We start from the raw sequence: 14,853 nt of genomic DNA, 5'->3' as shown, positions 1-14,853 counted from the left end.
CTGAAGAGGGCAGTCCAAGGCGCAGAAAAAAGCGTGCAAAAACGGCACCTCGGCCTGCCACGTGGTGCACAGAGAAAAACTTAACAGCAGGGCCTAACCCACCCATGCTGCCCAAGTCCCGAGTACTCCCTCAGGAGCGGGAATGAACGTCGGGATGGAGCGCCGAGCACGGAGACCAGAGGAAGAGGAAAGCCTTACAAACAACCCTTCTACTCTGTCTCTTTTTCCTTTTTTTTTTTTTAAACTTATCTGAGCTCAGCCTTTCCCGGCTGAGTACAGAGACGGTCTCCGGCTGCAAAGGGAGAGGGCATGTACTGTCACAGCTGCGCTTGGCTTCCTGCACCCGCTGCCTTTCATCTATTTTAGACAGCTAAGTCCACACTGGCTGAGAAAACCAGCTACCGGATCAAGGCACTCATCTGAGGGACCGCAGAAATCCCCTCAGGAATTCTCAGCTGGGGGAGGGACCATTTGATATCACCGCAAGAAAACGGGGCGAATTAATATCTCCTTTTATTTCTCCTTCTAAAATTTGAAGCAATCTCCAGTAGAGAGATGCACGGCCAGCATCTGCTGGAGAAGGAGAATCCTGGCAGGCTGATGCCACTGCAGGGGTGTATAATACTGTGACCTCAGTTTTGCTCCATCTCCATCTGCTGGTAGAGGTGCATAACACACTGGTCCTGAATTCATCTGTCTGGGTGCTAGGAAACAGAGGTTAAGCACAAAAAGGTTCAGTGATCTGTTCAGAATGCCACTGAGACCGGGAATGCATCCCAAATCTCTGGGTGTTACAGCTCTGTGCGGCTGTCAGCCTTTGCAACAAGTTACCACAGGGAACTGAAATCCATGAGCATGCATGTGTTTAACTTACCTTCGATGTTGCGGTGATTGATGTTCACTTCATACCACATCCAGTCTGGAAAAAGAATACAGTAAGCAGGATATTTAAATGTTTTTCTTTGTTTTTAAATGTATTTCTTTATTTATTTAGTCCCAGCAGTTTCCTCCTGCTCCTTTGGGCTTCAAGCTCAATGGGAACTGGCCTCTATAAGGGCTGTATTATCAGGATCCTTAATTTGCAACTACCCCTGCCTCCCCCAATCCCTTTTCAATCTATCTCAACCACCTCAGTGACAAACCTTCGACCAGATGTCAGAAACTGATGTTCTCTATAGAACCCAGTATATGTGCACCAACAGTCTGGCTACTAGGTGTCACCACTGTGCAATGGCTGGGAATCCCTCTATCACAGGTTGCAGAAGCTGGGCTTTAGGATCAAATCCCCACTAGGTGATCAGGCTGGACTTTTATACTCATTTTTTGTCTTATATCTCCATTTAACGATCCTGCAAAGATCACCAACAAGTGTCACTAAAGCCTAAATTCCACCTTAAAGATTTGTCCCATGTTTGTTTTCCTGTTCACTTGTCTGCCTCAAAATACCATTTGCACAGTTCAGATCACCCAAAATGCAGCAGCACATCTTTTTTTAACCTGGAGTAATTTTTCAGATCACATCACACCAGTTCTTTTTTCTCTCCATTGGCTTCCAGTACACTACTGTATACAACACAAAGTGGCTTCAGTTATCCACACCCTTATTTATAATCTCACCTCATCTTGGCCAAAATCAACTCTTAAATTATGTTTATGCTCCTTGAAATTTCTACACTTTGATTGACTCATCCTGATTCTATTAGGGATGAGCATTTTCAGTAGCTGCTCCAACACTTTGAAACTCATTACCCACTCAACTTCGAAGCATTACTGATCCAAAGATGTTCCGGAAAGCTCTAACAATATTTCTATTTCATAGCGCTTTCAGCGAATTAATAGCATCCAGCCCAGCCAATTAAGCTGCACACAATTTCTTTAACAATGGTACATTGGTTCCCTGATATATCGGGTCCAGTCCCACGTATTTACTTATTTTGTATGTTTGTAAATGCAATTTTAGGAGTGTTTTTATGTTACCTGCCCCAAACTTTGGAGGGTGGGGATACAAGTAATTTCAAATAAACAAATAAAAAAATAAATACATAGTTTCTTATTTAGATTGGAAAAGAGGCAACCTTTCCTGTACTTGTCATACTTATATTCTGCAGCACTCTTATTTCTAATTTTTTGATTTTCTGGACCAAGGACTAAGAAGCAGAGATTCTATTCACTTAACGAAGACAAGGTGAAATGTCTTCCAGAATGGACTGGCAAACTACTGAAGAGGGCTATAAACTAGGATTGTTGAGGATAGGTGAAAAAAAGCCCTCAGGTAAAACAGTAAATACTTTTATACAAATGGGATACAAAGGCAACATCTGGAAATCTGTATATACTAAAGCCTATAGTATGGGGAATAAAGTTTCAGTCATGGAAGAGGATGACCTGGATGTCACAGAGACGAGGAATACAGAAAACCATGAGCGGGAGAAAGTTATTTCAGGCTACAATCTATTCAGGAAGCTCAGGGTAGGAAGAAAGAAAGGAGCGTGATGCTCTGTCCAAAATATAATATTAAAGCAATAGAACTGCAGGGCTTATCAGGTGAGGAGGCGGCACTATGGGTTAATCAGGAAAGAGGGAATGGAACATTTATATTGGTGTGAGATACAGACCTCCTTCAAGGCAGAAGAAATGCATAGAGATTTAATGAAAAATATTCAGAAAACTGCTATGAAAGGGGAGATGCTATTGCTAGGCGATTTCAATCAGATGTTGAATGGGACATCCAGCTGCGGTGTCTTCTGGAAGCAGGGAGATCTTTGATTCTCCGCAGGGAAAGCAGTTCTGTCAACTGTTAAGCACAACCAGACCGATACAGAATGGTGCGCTCGGCTAGGCGCACTGTTTAGCCCCCATTTGGCCGCGCGTTTTTGATGTGCTATTATTACCCCTTATACTGTAAGGGGTAATAGCGCGTGGAAAACGCGTGGCCAACCCCCCCCCCCAAAACTAATAGCGCTCATCAACATGAAATTGCATGTTGATGAGACTATTAGTTAGGCACCTGCATTACAGAAAGTAAAATGTGCGGCCCAAAGGCAGGCGTTAATTTCAGACAGCACCGGGCAAGTGAACAGAAAAGCAAAAAAACCTGCTTTTTTGTACACCCTCCGACTTAATATCATAGCGATATTAAGTCGGAGGCCCCAAAAATAAAAAAATAAAAATCTGCCAGCTCAACTTTGCTGGCATATGTTTTCCGAACCTGTGGCTGCCAGCGGGTTCAACAACCAACGCCGGTAAAATTAGGCTTCTGCTGTCGGACCCACTGACAGCCGCCGCTTCCACCAATAAGGAGGCACCAGGGATGCGCTAGTGTCCCTAGCGCCTCATTAGCGCGGGCCCTAATTTAAATAAAGAATCGCGCGCCCAGGAGAGGTGCCTGGGCATGTTCCAGGAGAGCGGGCTCTCCTGCAGACTTTATTGAATGAGCCTGTTAGGAAAGTAAAATAAAAGTGAGAGAAAAAAAAGGCCATTACGATTTTCTAAAGTAGCTGAAAAGGTAAGGATAAAAGGTCAGTGTTCATAAACTACAATAAGACTTGCCATACTGGGTCAGACAAAAAGTCCATCAAGCCCAGTGTCCTGCTTCCAACAGTGGCCAAGCCAGGTCACAAGTACTCGGTAGGTTTTCAAGGGGTAGAGAGATTCCAAACTTCTTATCCCAAAAATAAGCAGTGAATTTCTGCAACTCCACCTTATTAATGGTTAATGGATTTTTCCTCCAAGAACTTGTCCAAACCTTTTTTAAACACAGCTACACTAATAGCTTTCACCACATCTTCTGGCAATGAATTCCACAGCTTAATTATGGGCAGGATTTTAAAAGCCCTGCGTGCATAAATCCGGCTGTGGTGCTGGCCCGGGGGCGTGGTCGAGGCCTCCGGACCAGCCCCTGGGTCGGGTGATGGCGCGCCAGCAGCCCGCTGGCGCGCACAGATTTACATCTGCTTTCGGCAGGCGTAAATCTGCCAACAAAGGTAGGGGGGGGGGTTTAGATAGGGCCGGGGGGAGGGGAAGGTGAGGGGAGGTGGAGGGAACAGGCAGTGCGCGCTGGGCTCGGCGCGTGCAGGTTGCACAAATGTGCACCCCCTTGCGCGCGCCGACCCCGGATTTTATAAGATACACACGGCTACGCGCGTATCTTATAAAATCCTGGATACTTTTGTTCGCGCCTGGTGCACGAACAAAAGTATGCGATCGCGCGTAAATTTATAAAATCTACCCCAGCGTGTTGAGTAAAAAACATTTTCTCTTATTAGTTTAAATGTTTAACCTAATAACGTCACTGTGTGTCCCCTGATCTTTGTACTTTAATAGAGAAAGACATGCAAAAAAGCTAAGAGAAGATGGGAAAGTAATCTGGAAAGGGAAAATACAAATGGAAGAAAAAAATAGCTAATATGGTAAAACGGAGGAACAAGACCTTTTTTTATAGATGTGTTAGTGATAGGAAGAAGTGCAAAAGGGGCACTGTGAAGGGAGGAACATGTAGAGGCTGACAAGGAAAAAGCATAATTGCTTATCCAATATTTCTGCTCGGTGTTCACTGGGGAAGAGCCAGGAACAGAACCACAGAAAACAGACTCAAACAGGACTGGAAATGAGGTAAACCTCAAACAGTTTTCAGACGTCTGTGTTCAAGAGGAGCTATTCAAACTAAAAATAAATAAACAATGGGGCCGGATGGGATCATTTCTAGCAGCTCCACTGGCCGACCTTTTCAATGCTTCTTTAGAGTCAGGAGTAGCCCCAGAGATTGGCGGATATGGTTCCTCTTCACTAAAGTGAAAGGAGGTAGCTGGGAACTACAGAGAAATTTGTTCTTATCTGATACATTTCCTTTTCTTGAGTCCAGCCAGACCAGTCTAAAAGTGCGGGTTATGCCCACCAACCAGCAGATGGAGGCAGATTTCATCCCTTACAGCAGAGCTTCTCAATCTTTTTTTTATATCAGGGCACACTTTCAAGTTTGCTTGATTCTTGGGGCGCACTGGACCACATTTTACAATGTCACATATATTCATACCCGCTGATCACTTGGTCATGTGACTGTGAAAATGCCAGGAAATGTACTTTTAACTAAATTGAACAGTACTACTCTCCCTCCCCAAGGGTCAACCCTAACAGCACTCTTTCTCTCTAAACCCAACCCCTCAAGATCTAATCTAAATCTCCTTCTCCCCAACGCCAAATGTTCCCTTTTGTGCAAAACTTTGCACTAACAGCAGTGAAAATAAAATGTGTATGAAAAAATATTTTCAGCAATAACATTCAAAACTGCGTTCTGCATGCAGGTGAAATTGATAAAGAGCAAAATTTGTTAAAATAGAAATGAAGAAGGGATGACCATAATGCTATAAAAGCCAGTGATAAAAGTACCATCATTTTCTCAACAAGAATTAACGTTACACAAGACAGACCCGCACTGAAACAAAATAGAAAGGCCATAAATTATAAACAGAGATATGCCAACAAAAACTGAACTAGAAACCACAAGCCCGACTGTATTATGCAGTGCAACCACAGAAAAACAGAAACATCATCATTCCTCACAAAACATCAAGCAATAAAATCAATACATAAAACATTCATAATATTAAAATCATACTAATAAAAAAGATACATGTTAAAACAGCCAACAAACATCCAATAATTTATAAAAAACTTGTAATACATTTCCCAAAACACCAACAAAATATTTCAAAACAGCAAAAACATCAACCACCACCCAATAATTAAAATAAGGATTCTTTGATTTCCACCATAGCTGTCCGCCGCTTGCTAGCCTGGGTACTCTCATGGCCGCAAGGCACCGCGGTCACCATGCTCTCCGACGCTGCTGCTCCTTCTCGGCCATGCACTCCTCTTGTATAGGCCCTCCACCAGGCCTCTGCCTCTGCCGTTCCCTCTTGGCCTAGATGCGCCGGTGCCCCGCATCCCTAGGCATGCGCGCGTGCGGCCTCTGATGTCATTTATGGGAATTGCTATGGGAGGAGCTAGCACCCCTCCCTCCTGACCTGGGACTATTTAAACCGAGGCCATCCTGCAAGCCCTCACCTTGGTTATCTGATTAGCTCAGCTCCTGCTTGTGTTCCTGAAATCCTGTTCCTGAATTCCTGCTTTGTCCGGCTTGACCCTGCTTTGTTCCTGACTACCGAGTTATGCTGCCTGCCAAGACCTCTGCTTTGTCCCTGACTACCGAGTTACTCTGCCTGCCAAGACCTCTGCTTCATTCCTGTCTGCTAAGATTCACTGCCAGCCCAGACCTCCGCTTGTTCCTGTTCTCCAAGGTACTCCGTCTGTCAAGACTTCAGCCTGTACCCGACATCCAGCCACATCATCTGCCTGGTCTTGCCAGCTCTTGTCTTCTACGCCTTCCTGCTTCCTACTGCTACTTCTGTGCTTGGACTCTGTCTCCTGAGGCTCCACGTAAGTCCAGCCGGACCCGGTACCCAAGGGCTCAACCATAGGGGAATGTGGGCTGGTAGAGGTGAAGTGTCAACAGGGTCTCAGGCTTCCCAATAGCCTCGCCAGCCAACAGTTCACCTCCTGCGCAACAGATCCAAGGGGGAGGGGATACTAATCTAGGACTCCAATGATACATTTGGCGACTGAGGAGGGGACTTTGGTAGCCTTGTAGTGGTGTACTCCTAGTGAACCTCAGACTGAGTGGACTCCACTGCAAGAAAGTGTCTAGGACTGGAACCACTTCATGGGGGATCTGATAGTGTGTCCACTCTTTGGAAAAATTAGAAGCCCTTTTCACGGAAGTAAATCTGATAAAGGAGAGGTTGGAGAGTACTCTCCTTAAGCTTAAAAGTCAGAGAGGTAAAGAAAGGTTTCACTAATTCTTCCACTTGGTCCAAGGGCTGATGTGGTCTTTGGCCAGGCGTTGGAGTTGGAACATCTTCTTCTGATACCAGGATGCAGTCCTCTTACACCTCCTCTGGACTTTGAAAGATCTACATCAAAGGCTGGTATGAAATTAATAAGACTACAGAACAATTGGGATCCGGAGTCTCTAGACGAAGGCCTTGTTCCAACAATCTGGATGGTGACACTACCCTAGTAATTGGTGAAGGTAAGTATATTTTCATCTGCGATTTTAACTACACCTGTTTGGATTGCATTAGGCTGTGCACTAGCTGCCGTGACCGTGCGGTCTGTCTCTCTCTCCCTCTCTCTCTCAACAATGGTCCCCTGGTGGTTGGAAATACAATAGGTCTGGCACTTATCGCAGAATCTGAAAATGGTATCGCAATTTGTGCTAACTTAGCTCTTCGCATAGGTAATTAGCGCAAATTGCGATAAATGCTATATTAGCATAAAACACGCTTTTGCTATCGCATGCAGTACTTACCGCATTTTGATAAATCCACCCCTTAGTCGGTAACATCACAGCCGAGTGCATCAATGAACAGTCTGTTCCACCGCTCGCAGCATTACTGGCATTGAGGCTTGATGCATTACATTCTCTTGGGCTCAGTGAGTCGACGACTTGTGTTGGTGCTTTGTGTATCAATAATGCCAATGTTTTTTTCTTCAACAAAACCCCACATGTTGATGGCGATGGTGATCGATGTGTCAGCGGCAAAGGTACCGGATGCATTGACAGTGCCAGGGACAGATGCATCAATGGTACCGAGATCTGATGTGTCAACGGTGCTTGAGTTGTATACATCAACAGCGTCGGAAATGGAGGAAGATGCATCGACTGCATCAATAGCGCCAATCAATGTTTTTCAGTGCCAAATGTGCTACCAGCTCCGCAGAGCATTTCTTTTTCTTAGTTTTTGGTTTGCTCAACTCCAAGGGAGATCTCTTGGAGGAGCTCCTGCTCAACTGTACACCTGGGAAGCATGAAAAGGTCCCATTCCAGAAGTAGGATTGACTAGCTCTTCAGAGTATTGCGCAATTCCTCCATTTTCCAGGCACTGGACTTTTGTAACCGCAGAGACATGCAATCACAATGATAGCAGTTTGCCTGGTCATGGTAACAGAGGCTCTGACGCGAAAAAACGCAAAGAGGGCAGCCCACAAGAAAGACAGGATGTCAGCCGGGACATAGCTAAACCTCAGCTGAAGAAAAAAAAAGTTGAAAAAAAGCTTGATTGACAGCCTGCACAGCAGGAGAGAGCAGGCAGGAAACCTGCTGCCTTCTGCTTCTCTGACTGCCGGTTCTAGCCCTACTCTGACCAGAAAAAAATAAAAAAGCTGGTCAACTGCTGCAAATAAGTTAGAGGTAGGTGAGTACCTGCAACTTATTGAAAGTTTAACACCTTTTAACTCCTTTTTTTTTTTTTTCTGAGCGCAGCAGCGGGTTCAAAACCCTCTCGGCAGCCAGAGGGGGAACGAGGCCCAGAGAGCGTCGGTCCCCACTCCTGGAAGCGTCCACGGACTCAGGACTATGCAGGGAACCCCCTCCTGCAAAAGGGGACAAGCCCCCCTGAGCCGGGCAAGAGCTGGGAGACAGACGTCTCCCACACAAAAAACAGAAAAGCACTAAAGAAGGCAGAAATTTCCTTCAGAGATCCTTTATTTATTTATTGCTTAAGCCTAAAGAGAAAGAAGAGGCTGACTAGCCTACAGCAGAGAACCGAAGGGGAGATGCTGCACCTGCTGGAGACAGACGAATACTGAATGGTGAGAGTCCTGATATAGGGCATCCTGCAAGTTTTAGTCTGTCTCCACCTGCTGGAAAGGAGGCTCAACCCACTGTCTGGACTGATCCGGGTACGTACAGGAAAATGTTTTTTGAAATTTGCCTACCCTTTATGTGAGTAAACGTATATGTTGCTCCAGAATGTGTGTATTTTTAGCCACATTATAATGAAGACGTTCCCAAGGCAAGGTTAATAAGAACATAAGAAGTACCATGCGGGTCAGACCAAAGGTCCATCGAGCCCAGCATCCTGTATCCGACAGTGGCTAATTCCTAAAAGTGGTGACGAGTGGTGGCTCTCCCTGAACCTCCTTCCATGAACTTGTGCAAACCCTTCCTTAAACCCAGCTTTGCTAGCTGCCTTTACAGTCTCCGGCAATTATTTCCTCAACTTGACTGAGTAGCAAGCGAAAAAAATACTTTCTCCAATTTGTTTTTAATCTGGTACCTGTTAGCTTAAAGGAGTGTCCACTAGTCCTAGTGTTATTTAAAAGGGTAAATAGCTTTTGCCTATTTATATCTTTTCTACTCCTCGCATGATTTTGTAGACCTCAATCATTTCTTCTCTAAGATGGAGTCCTAACCTCTTTAGCCTTTCTTCATAAGGGAGCTGCTCCTCACCCTTAACCATTTTTGCTGCCCTTCTCTGTACCTTTTCTAATTCTGCTACATCCTTTTTGAGATGGGGTGACCAGAATTGCACACAATACTCAAGGTGCAGCCATACCATTGATCTACACAGAAGCATTCTGATGTTTTCAGGTTTCTCGATTCCATTACGAATGATTTCCAGCATTCTCTTTGCTTTTTTGGCTGCCTTTGCACACGGGGGTTGAGGGTTACAATGTGCTGTCCATAATGACCCCTAGATTCTTTTCCTGGGTAGTTACTCCAAATGTAAAATCCTTCATTGTCTGTCTAAATTCAGAGTTATTTTTCCCTATGTGCATCACTTTGCACTAGAGATGTGCTTCCCTTCTGACCCCCCCAAGGCTTGCCAATAATCTCTGGGGGTCCAGCGGGGGTCCGGGAGCCATTTCGTTGTCGGCTGCCAGTAATCAAAATGGCGCCGATAGCCTTTGCCCATATTATGTCACAGAGGCTTTCGGCGCCATTGGTCAGCTCCAGTCACATGACAGGAGCACAAGATGGCGCCGATGGCCATGTGACAGGGGCTGACCAATGGCGCCGGTAGCCCCTGTGACATGGTGTTCAGAGGCTGCGCGTCACCATTTTAAAGAGCATGGCTGCAGAAACATGGGCACGGAGGAGGGCAAATGGATCCCGGGACCCCGCTGGACCACCAGGGATCTACTTTGTAAGTCTTGGGGAGGGATCGGGATGGGGGGTGGTGGTGAACTATAGTTAAGGTAAATGTTTGGGGTGGTTTGGGGTGGGTTTTAATTAAAAAAAAAAAAATAATGTGTGCCCCTCCCCCAGGCAAACCCGAAAACCGAAATTTCCCCGAAAGTCGGGGAAAATTCTTTTTGGGTTTCGGGCCTCCGAAAAAAACCCGAAGTAGGAAATTTCGGGCAATTTCCTACTTCGGGCGAACCACGAAGCACATCTCTACTTTGCACTTGCCCACATTCAATTTTATCTGACATTCAGATGCCCATTTCTCCAATCTCACAAGGTCCTTGTGTAGTTCCTCACAATCTGCTGTGTTTTAACTACCCTGAATATTTTTATGTCATCTGCAAATTTGATCACTTCACTCATTGCTTCTCTTTCTAAGAACATAAGAAATAAGACTTGCCATATGGAGTCAGACCAAAGGTCCATCAAACCCAGTATCCTGTTTCCAAACAGTGGCCAATCCAGGTCACAAGTACCTGGCAGAATCCCAAGGGGTAGATAAATGGATTCTAATCTGCTTATCCCAGGGATAAGCAGTGGATTTCTGCAACTCCACCTTAATAATGGTTAATGGACTTTTCCTCCAGGAACTTGTCCAAACCTTTTTTAAATGCAGCTACACTAGTAGCTTTCATCCTCTGGCAATGAATTCCTAGCTCATTAATGAATAATGTAAGCAGCACTGGTCCCAGGACAGATCCTTGGCACACTCCATATTCCCCTTTCTCCACTGGGAAAACTGACCGTTAGATCCAATTCTTTGTCTCTTGTCGTTTAATCAGTTGCCAATACACAATACTTTCCCTTTGAGAATCAGTTCAAAATTCATGGCTTTTCCAGTGGAAAATGGTTAGGGGAAAAGTACTCACAGAGATATACACCACATTTTTCCCTGAAAAACAACACGTATAATTTTGAAAATGTGAATCTATTTAAGTTATTGCCTCAACCAACCTAACCCTGCCTCTGATCCGCACCTACTTTGTATGCAAGTAAAAGTACACATGTTGCTGATCTCTGCACATATTTTTATCCACATACATGGTTGGTAACTTTCAGACAGCCTTTTTTACCCAATTAAATGGCTTCTGAAAACTGCCCTTCCTATAAGTACATAGTTTATTTGCATTAGTACATTGAAATAGAAAACCTGGCCTAGATTTGGTGGCAGATGATACCCAAATTCAGTACTGGCGTCAGGAGAAGCAGACATTAGAACCTGGGGGGTATTTGCTGTAGATGTGCGCACAGTGGCAAAACATAAAGCCCGACATCTCAGGCCACCCCGTGTCTATAAGTAAATGCTAACCTCGGCTGAACCTCCGGGATGGTGGCGACCCAGCAGCTGGAAATGATGTGCCCACAAACAGAACATCAGAAGATCCACTCTCTTTCTCCCAACTCACCACTGGAAATGAAACAAGAACAGAATCAGGTTAGCTTCCAAAGCCTACATTTCAGCCACAACAATGTTTTCTCACTCTTAATGTTTGTTTCAATAATTTCTGAATAGAAATGAGACCTTCCTTCAGCCTCACAGTTACGTCTGAAGAAAAGATCTGTGTGGTTTTGGAAGTTCATTTACTACGTCTTGTGACTGTTCTTATGTTGATCCCTGAAACCTCCTCGGCATGTGAAACATCATTGAGCACTGACACACCACTTCCAGCCTGGCAATAGTGTGGGGGTTGTAGCAGTGCTGACCTTTAGCACTGGCTGTGCTTTCCCACAAAGCCCTTTTATATAAACTGTGTAGTGTTAGGGATTATAGACATAGAAAGAAAAATTGTAATAACTTTGGATAAGTTCTTGGAGGAGAAGTCCATTAATGGCTATTAATCAAATTTACTTAGGGACTAGCCACTGCTATTAATTGCATCAGTAGCATGGGGTTTGGGTAATTGCCAGGTTCTTGTGGCCTAGCTTGGCCTCTGTTGGAAACAGGATGCTGGGCTTGATGGACCCTTGGTCGGACCCAGCATGGCAATTTCTTATGTTCTTATGGCTCTAGTTCAGCTAAAGCAAATGCCCTCAAACTGGTTCAGAATTATTTTCAGCTAACGGTAGCATTTCTAAAGAACTAGAGCTTTCTTGCAGCCTCTAAATTATTATTCCTGATGTTACTATATCTGCAGAGTTACTGTTATTAGGGTCGTTATTGGGTAGAAGCTGATAGCATGTTGTAAGACCACCTGAGTGGGAAGCACCAATTATTAACTATATATTAATTAATGAACTGAAATGCTATATTGGTCTTTATTTCCTAATTTCTTCAGATCAGCATATGGTGATTAGGCAATCTCCTGACATGTAAATAATAAAGAGAAATTACTGGAGCCACTAGGTGTGTTTGTTCTCTGAGGACAAGCAGGATGGCAGGCCTAACACATGGGTGTCATCAGCAGATGGAGACCGGCATTGTGTCAACATTTCTAGAACTTTCACTGAGCCTCATTAAACATGCTCATGCATGCAATATAATACATGTCCACGCGGGGTTCCCTCAGTCTCTTCTTTTCCTTGGAGCCTCACAACTCAGTCGGATGAGCCGCTAAACTTTTTCGAAGTTTGCACAATGTTCAAGTGCTATTTTCTTCATGATTCCTTTTCATGCTCCTCACATGGTTGATTCAGGGTCCCTCCCCCCCTCTTGGTTCTCCCATTAGCATCCTAGATAGGTTTCTCGACGTATGTTTATTTTCGTGGTTGATTCCCCCGGGGCAACGGTGCACTCGGTGCCTACCCGCCATCGACCGCCGCTGCCATCGATTTCAATCTTGCGTCCCTTTTGTTTCATGACGACATGTCCACTTTGAGTTTCAAGCAGTGCCCCAGGTGTATGAGGATCATGTCTATCACGAACATGACAGATGTGTCCTCTGCTTTGGGGCATTTTACTACATCCGGGGTTGCAGCAAGTGCACCAGGATGACCCCAAAGGGACGTAAGGTACAGCTCAACAAGACAGAGAATCTCTTCGGGCTGGAGAAGACCAATGCTTTAGCATCAATGGACCTCGGAGCTGCATCAATGGACACTGAGCCATCGACATCAGTGGGGCCGCTGGTTCTGTCAAGGTTGTCGGCTGAGAGGGACGCCGGAGACCGCCCATCATCGAGCTTCTCCAGGCCGAGGATGTCGGGTTCATCATCCTCGACCTCAGCACCAGGAAAGGACCAATCCGAGCACCAAGGGAAACCAAGGAAGCATCAGCATTGGTCCCAGTTGATGCACAGTGTCGGGCATGGCAGTGCAGCAGCTTCTCCTGCTGTGATGCCCCCAAAGCGACCCTGTGGCGAGGAGAGCCAATCCTCCATTGATGCCATCTCTGAAGTTTTCAAAAAGGGGGCGTGACAAGGGGCATTTTGGGGCGGGAATCTAAAATGTGCGCATAAATACTCCTGTGACCTGGCACAAGCAGAGGTTCCCTGCCATATAACTTTACTTCTGCTATGGATGTCGTGTAAGATTAAAAATTTTAAAAACTAGGCAGATCTATGGGGCTTGAAGGATTGGGGATAACTCGGGGGAGTAAAGGCATTTAAACTAGGGAGTTTGGCAAAGCTAGCCACTGTCTGGGCAAACTGGGGGCGTCCCTTTTAAAATCCCCCCACTAATGTGATAGAAGCAGGATTTGCATGCACATGCATTCGCCCACTTAAAATTTGGCGCATATGCAGGTATATGTTATAAAATTGCCGCGTCCCAGGCTGCGGGCCAACGAACACACACACATGTGCGCCTACGCACCAGTATGAAAGTTACTGTCTAAGGGTTCAAAGGGACCATGTGCTCAGAGCAGGAAAAGTTTTCAACCTCCATGATTTGCAAGGAGCAGGAACCTGAACTGGAGAATAAAATAGGGAAATGGAATGATGATCTGAAATAGAACTCCAAGTATTATTACAGGAGCGAATCTTATCTAACAGGTAAGCAGAGCAAAAAAAGTCAATTCTGCTACAAGACTGATTCCTCCTGGAAGGATTCTGTACTCTAGACACTGGGTAAGTTGTACTGGCTATAAAAGCCAAGAGGGCACCATTTTGGTCATAGGCTTGAGAATGACCAGATCTGTCCTTAGAGGAATCCAGACAGGTATTCTAATCCCCTCCTATGGTCAGGGTCTAAAGGCCCCTGCAACACATTCACACATGATACAAGTTGCAATAGTGGTTTTATTTAGAAATGGTGATAACATAACAGCTCTTATCTTATGCACTGCAGGTGAACGTTAAGAGATAATGCACAATTGGGTAAAGCTCATTTCCAGTCTAGGTATTCAGTCACAGCAGTTCTCTTCATTAACAGCATGGAGACAAGATTTCTGCTTCTAGACAAGATACAAGACTTCCAAACTTTAACAAGAAATATAACATTAATACACAAGGAGAAGAACTCACAGGTTTGCCTTGGGATTACACAACTTCCTTTGGTCTCCATGCCATCTAAATGCTGGGAACACCTTTCCCACTGCTTTCGAATTCCCTGGGCTCCAATCTGGATCCTCATGGGTGGGGCCACACAGCAAGCTATCTTTAGTCTGAAGGTGGCTTTCTGTAAACAATCCTGTGGTTCCATGCACCAAATACCAGCCCTGAATCCAGCAGACCCACCAGAATAGGGAGATCAGCATATGAGTCCAAGCACTGGGACATATGAAGGTAGAAAGACTGACTGGTGTTTGGACTGTATACATTTATGAGAACAAAACAGGAAGAAAAGAACTCACAGATCAGGAGTAGCCACCTTGTGTCCTTGGATAGGCTCTTATACATTAGAATACAGACCCCTTGGCTCTTTGAATTACATGAAGAGCTGTGAACCTG

At 45.0% G+C, this 14,853-nt stretch overlaps 1 protein-coding gene across 3 annotated transcripts in view; it reads right to left on the bottom strand.

Annotated features, from left to right (window-relative positions):
• DNMT3L (DNA methyltransferase 3 like) overlaps positions 1 to 14,853 on the bottom strand; it is a 93,610-nt gene that overhangs the window by 69,266 nt on the left and 9,491 nt on the right. For 2 of the 3 annotated variants that reach the window (XM_029578818.1, XM_029578819.1), the window contains exons 2-3: positions 11,337 to 11,435; positions 875 to 919 (exon numbers count right to left, since the gene is read on the bottom strand). In XM_029578818.1, coding sequence (XP_029434678.1) covers positions 875 to 919; positions 11,337 to 11,435 — 144 coding nt within the window. The remainder of the gene's footprint in view (positions 1 to 874; positions 920 to 11,336; positions 11,436 to 14,853) is intronic. The other variant, XM_029578820.1, reaches the window with a different exon arrangement.

This window comes from Rhinatrema bivittatum, chromosome 15, assembly GCF_901001135.1.
Source record: "Rhinatrema bivittatum chromosome 15, aRhiBiv1.1, whole genome shotgun sequence".
Classification (NCBI taxonomy): Eukaryota; Metazoa; Chordata; class Amphibia; order Gymnophiona; family Rhinatrematidae; genus Rhinatrema; species Rhinatrema bivittatum.
This window is presented reverse-complemented; position numbering and strand designations above follow the sequence as displayed.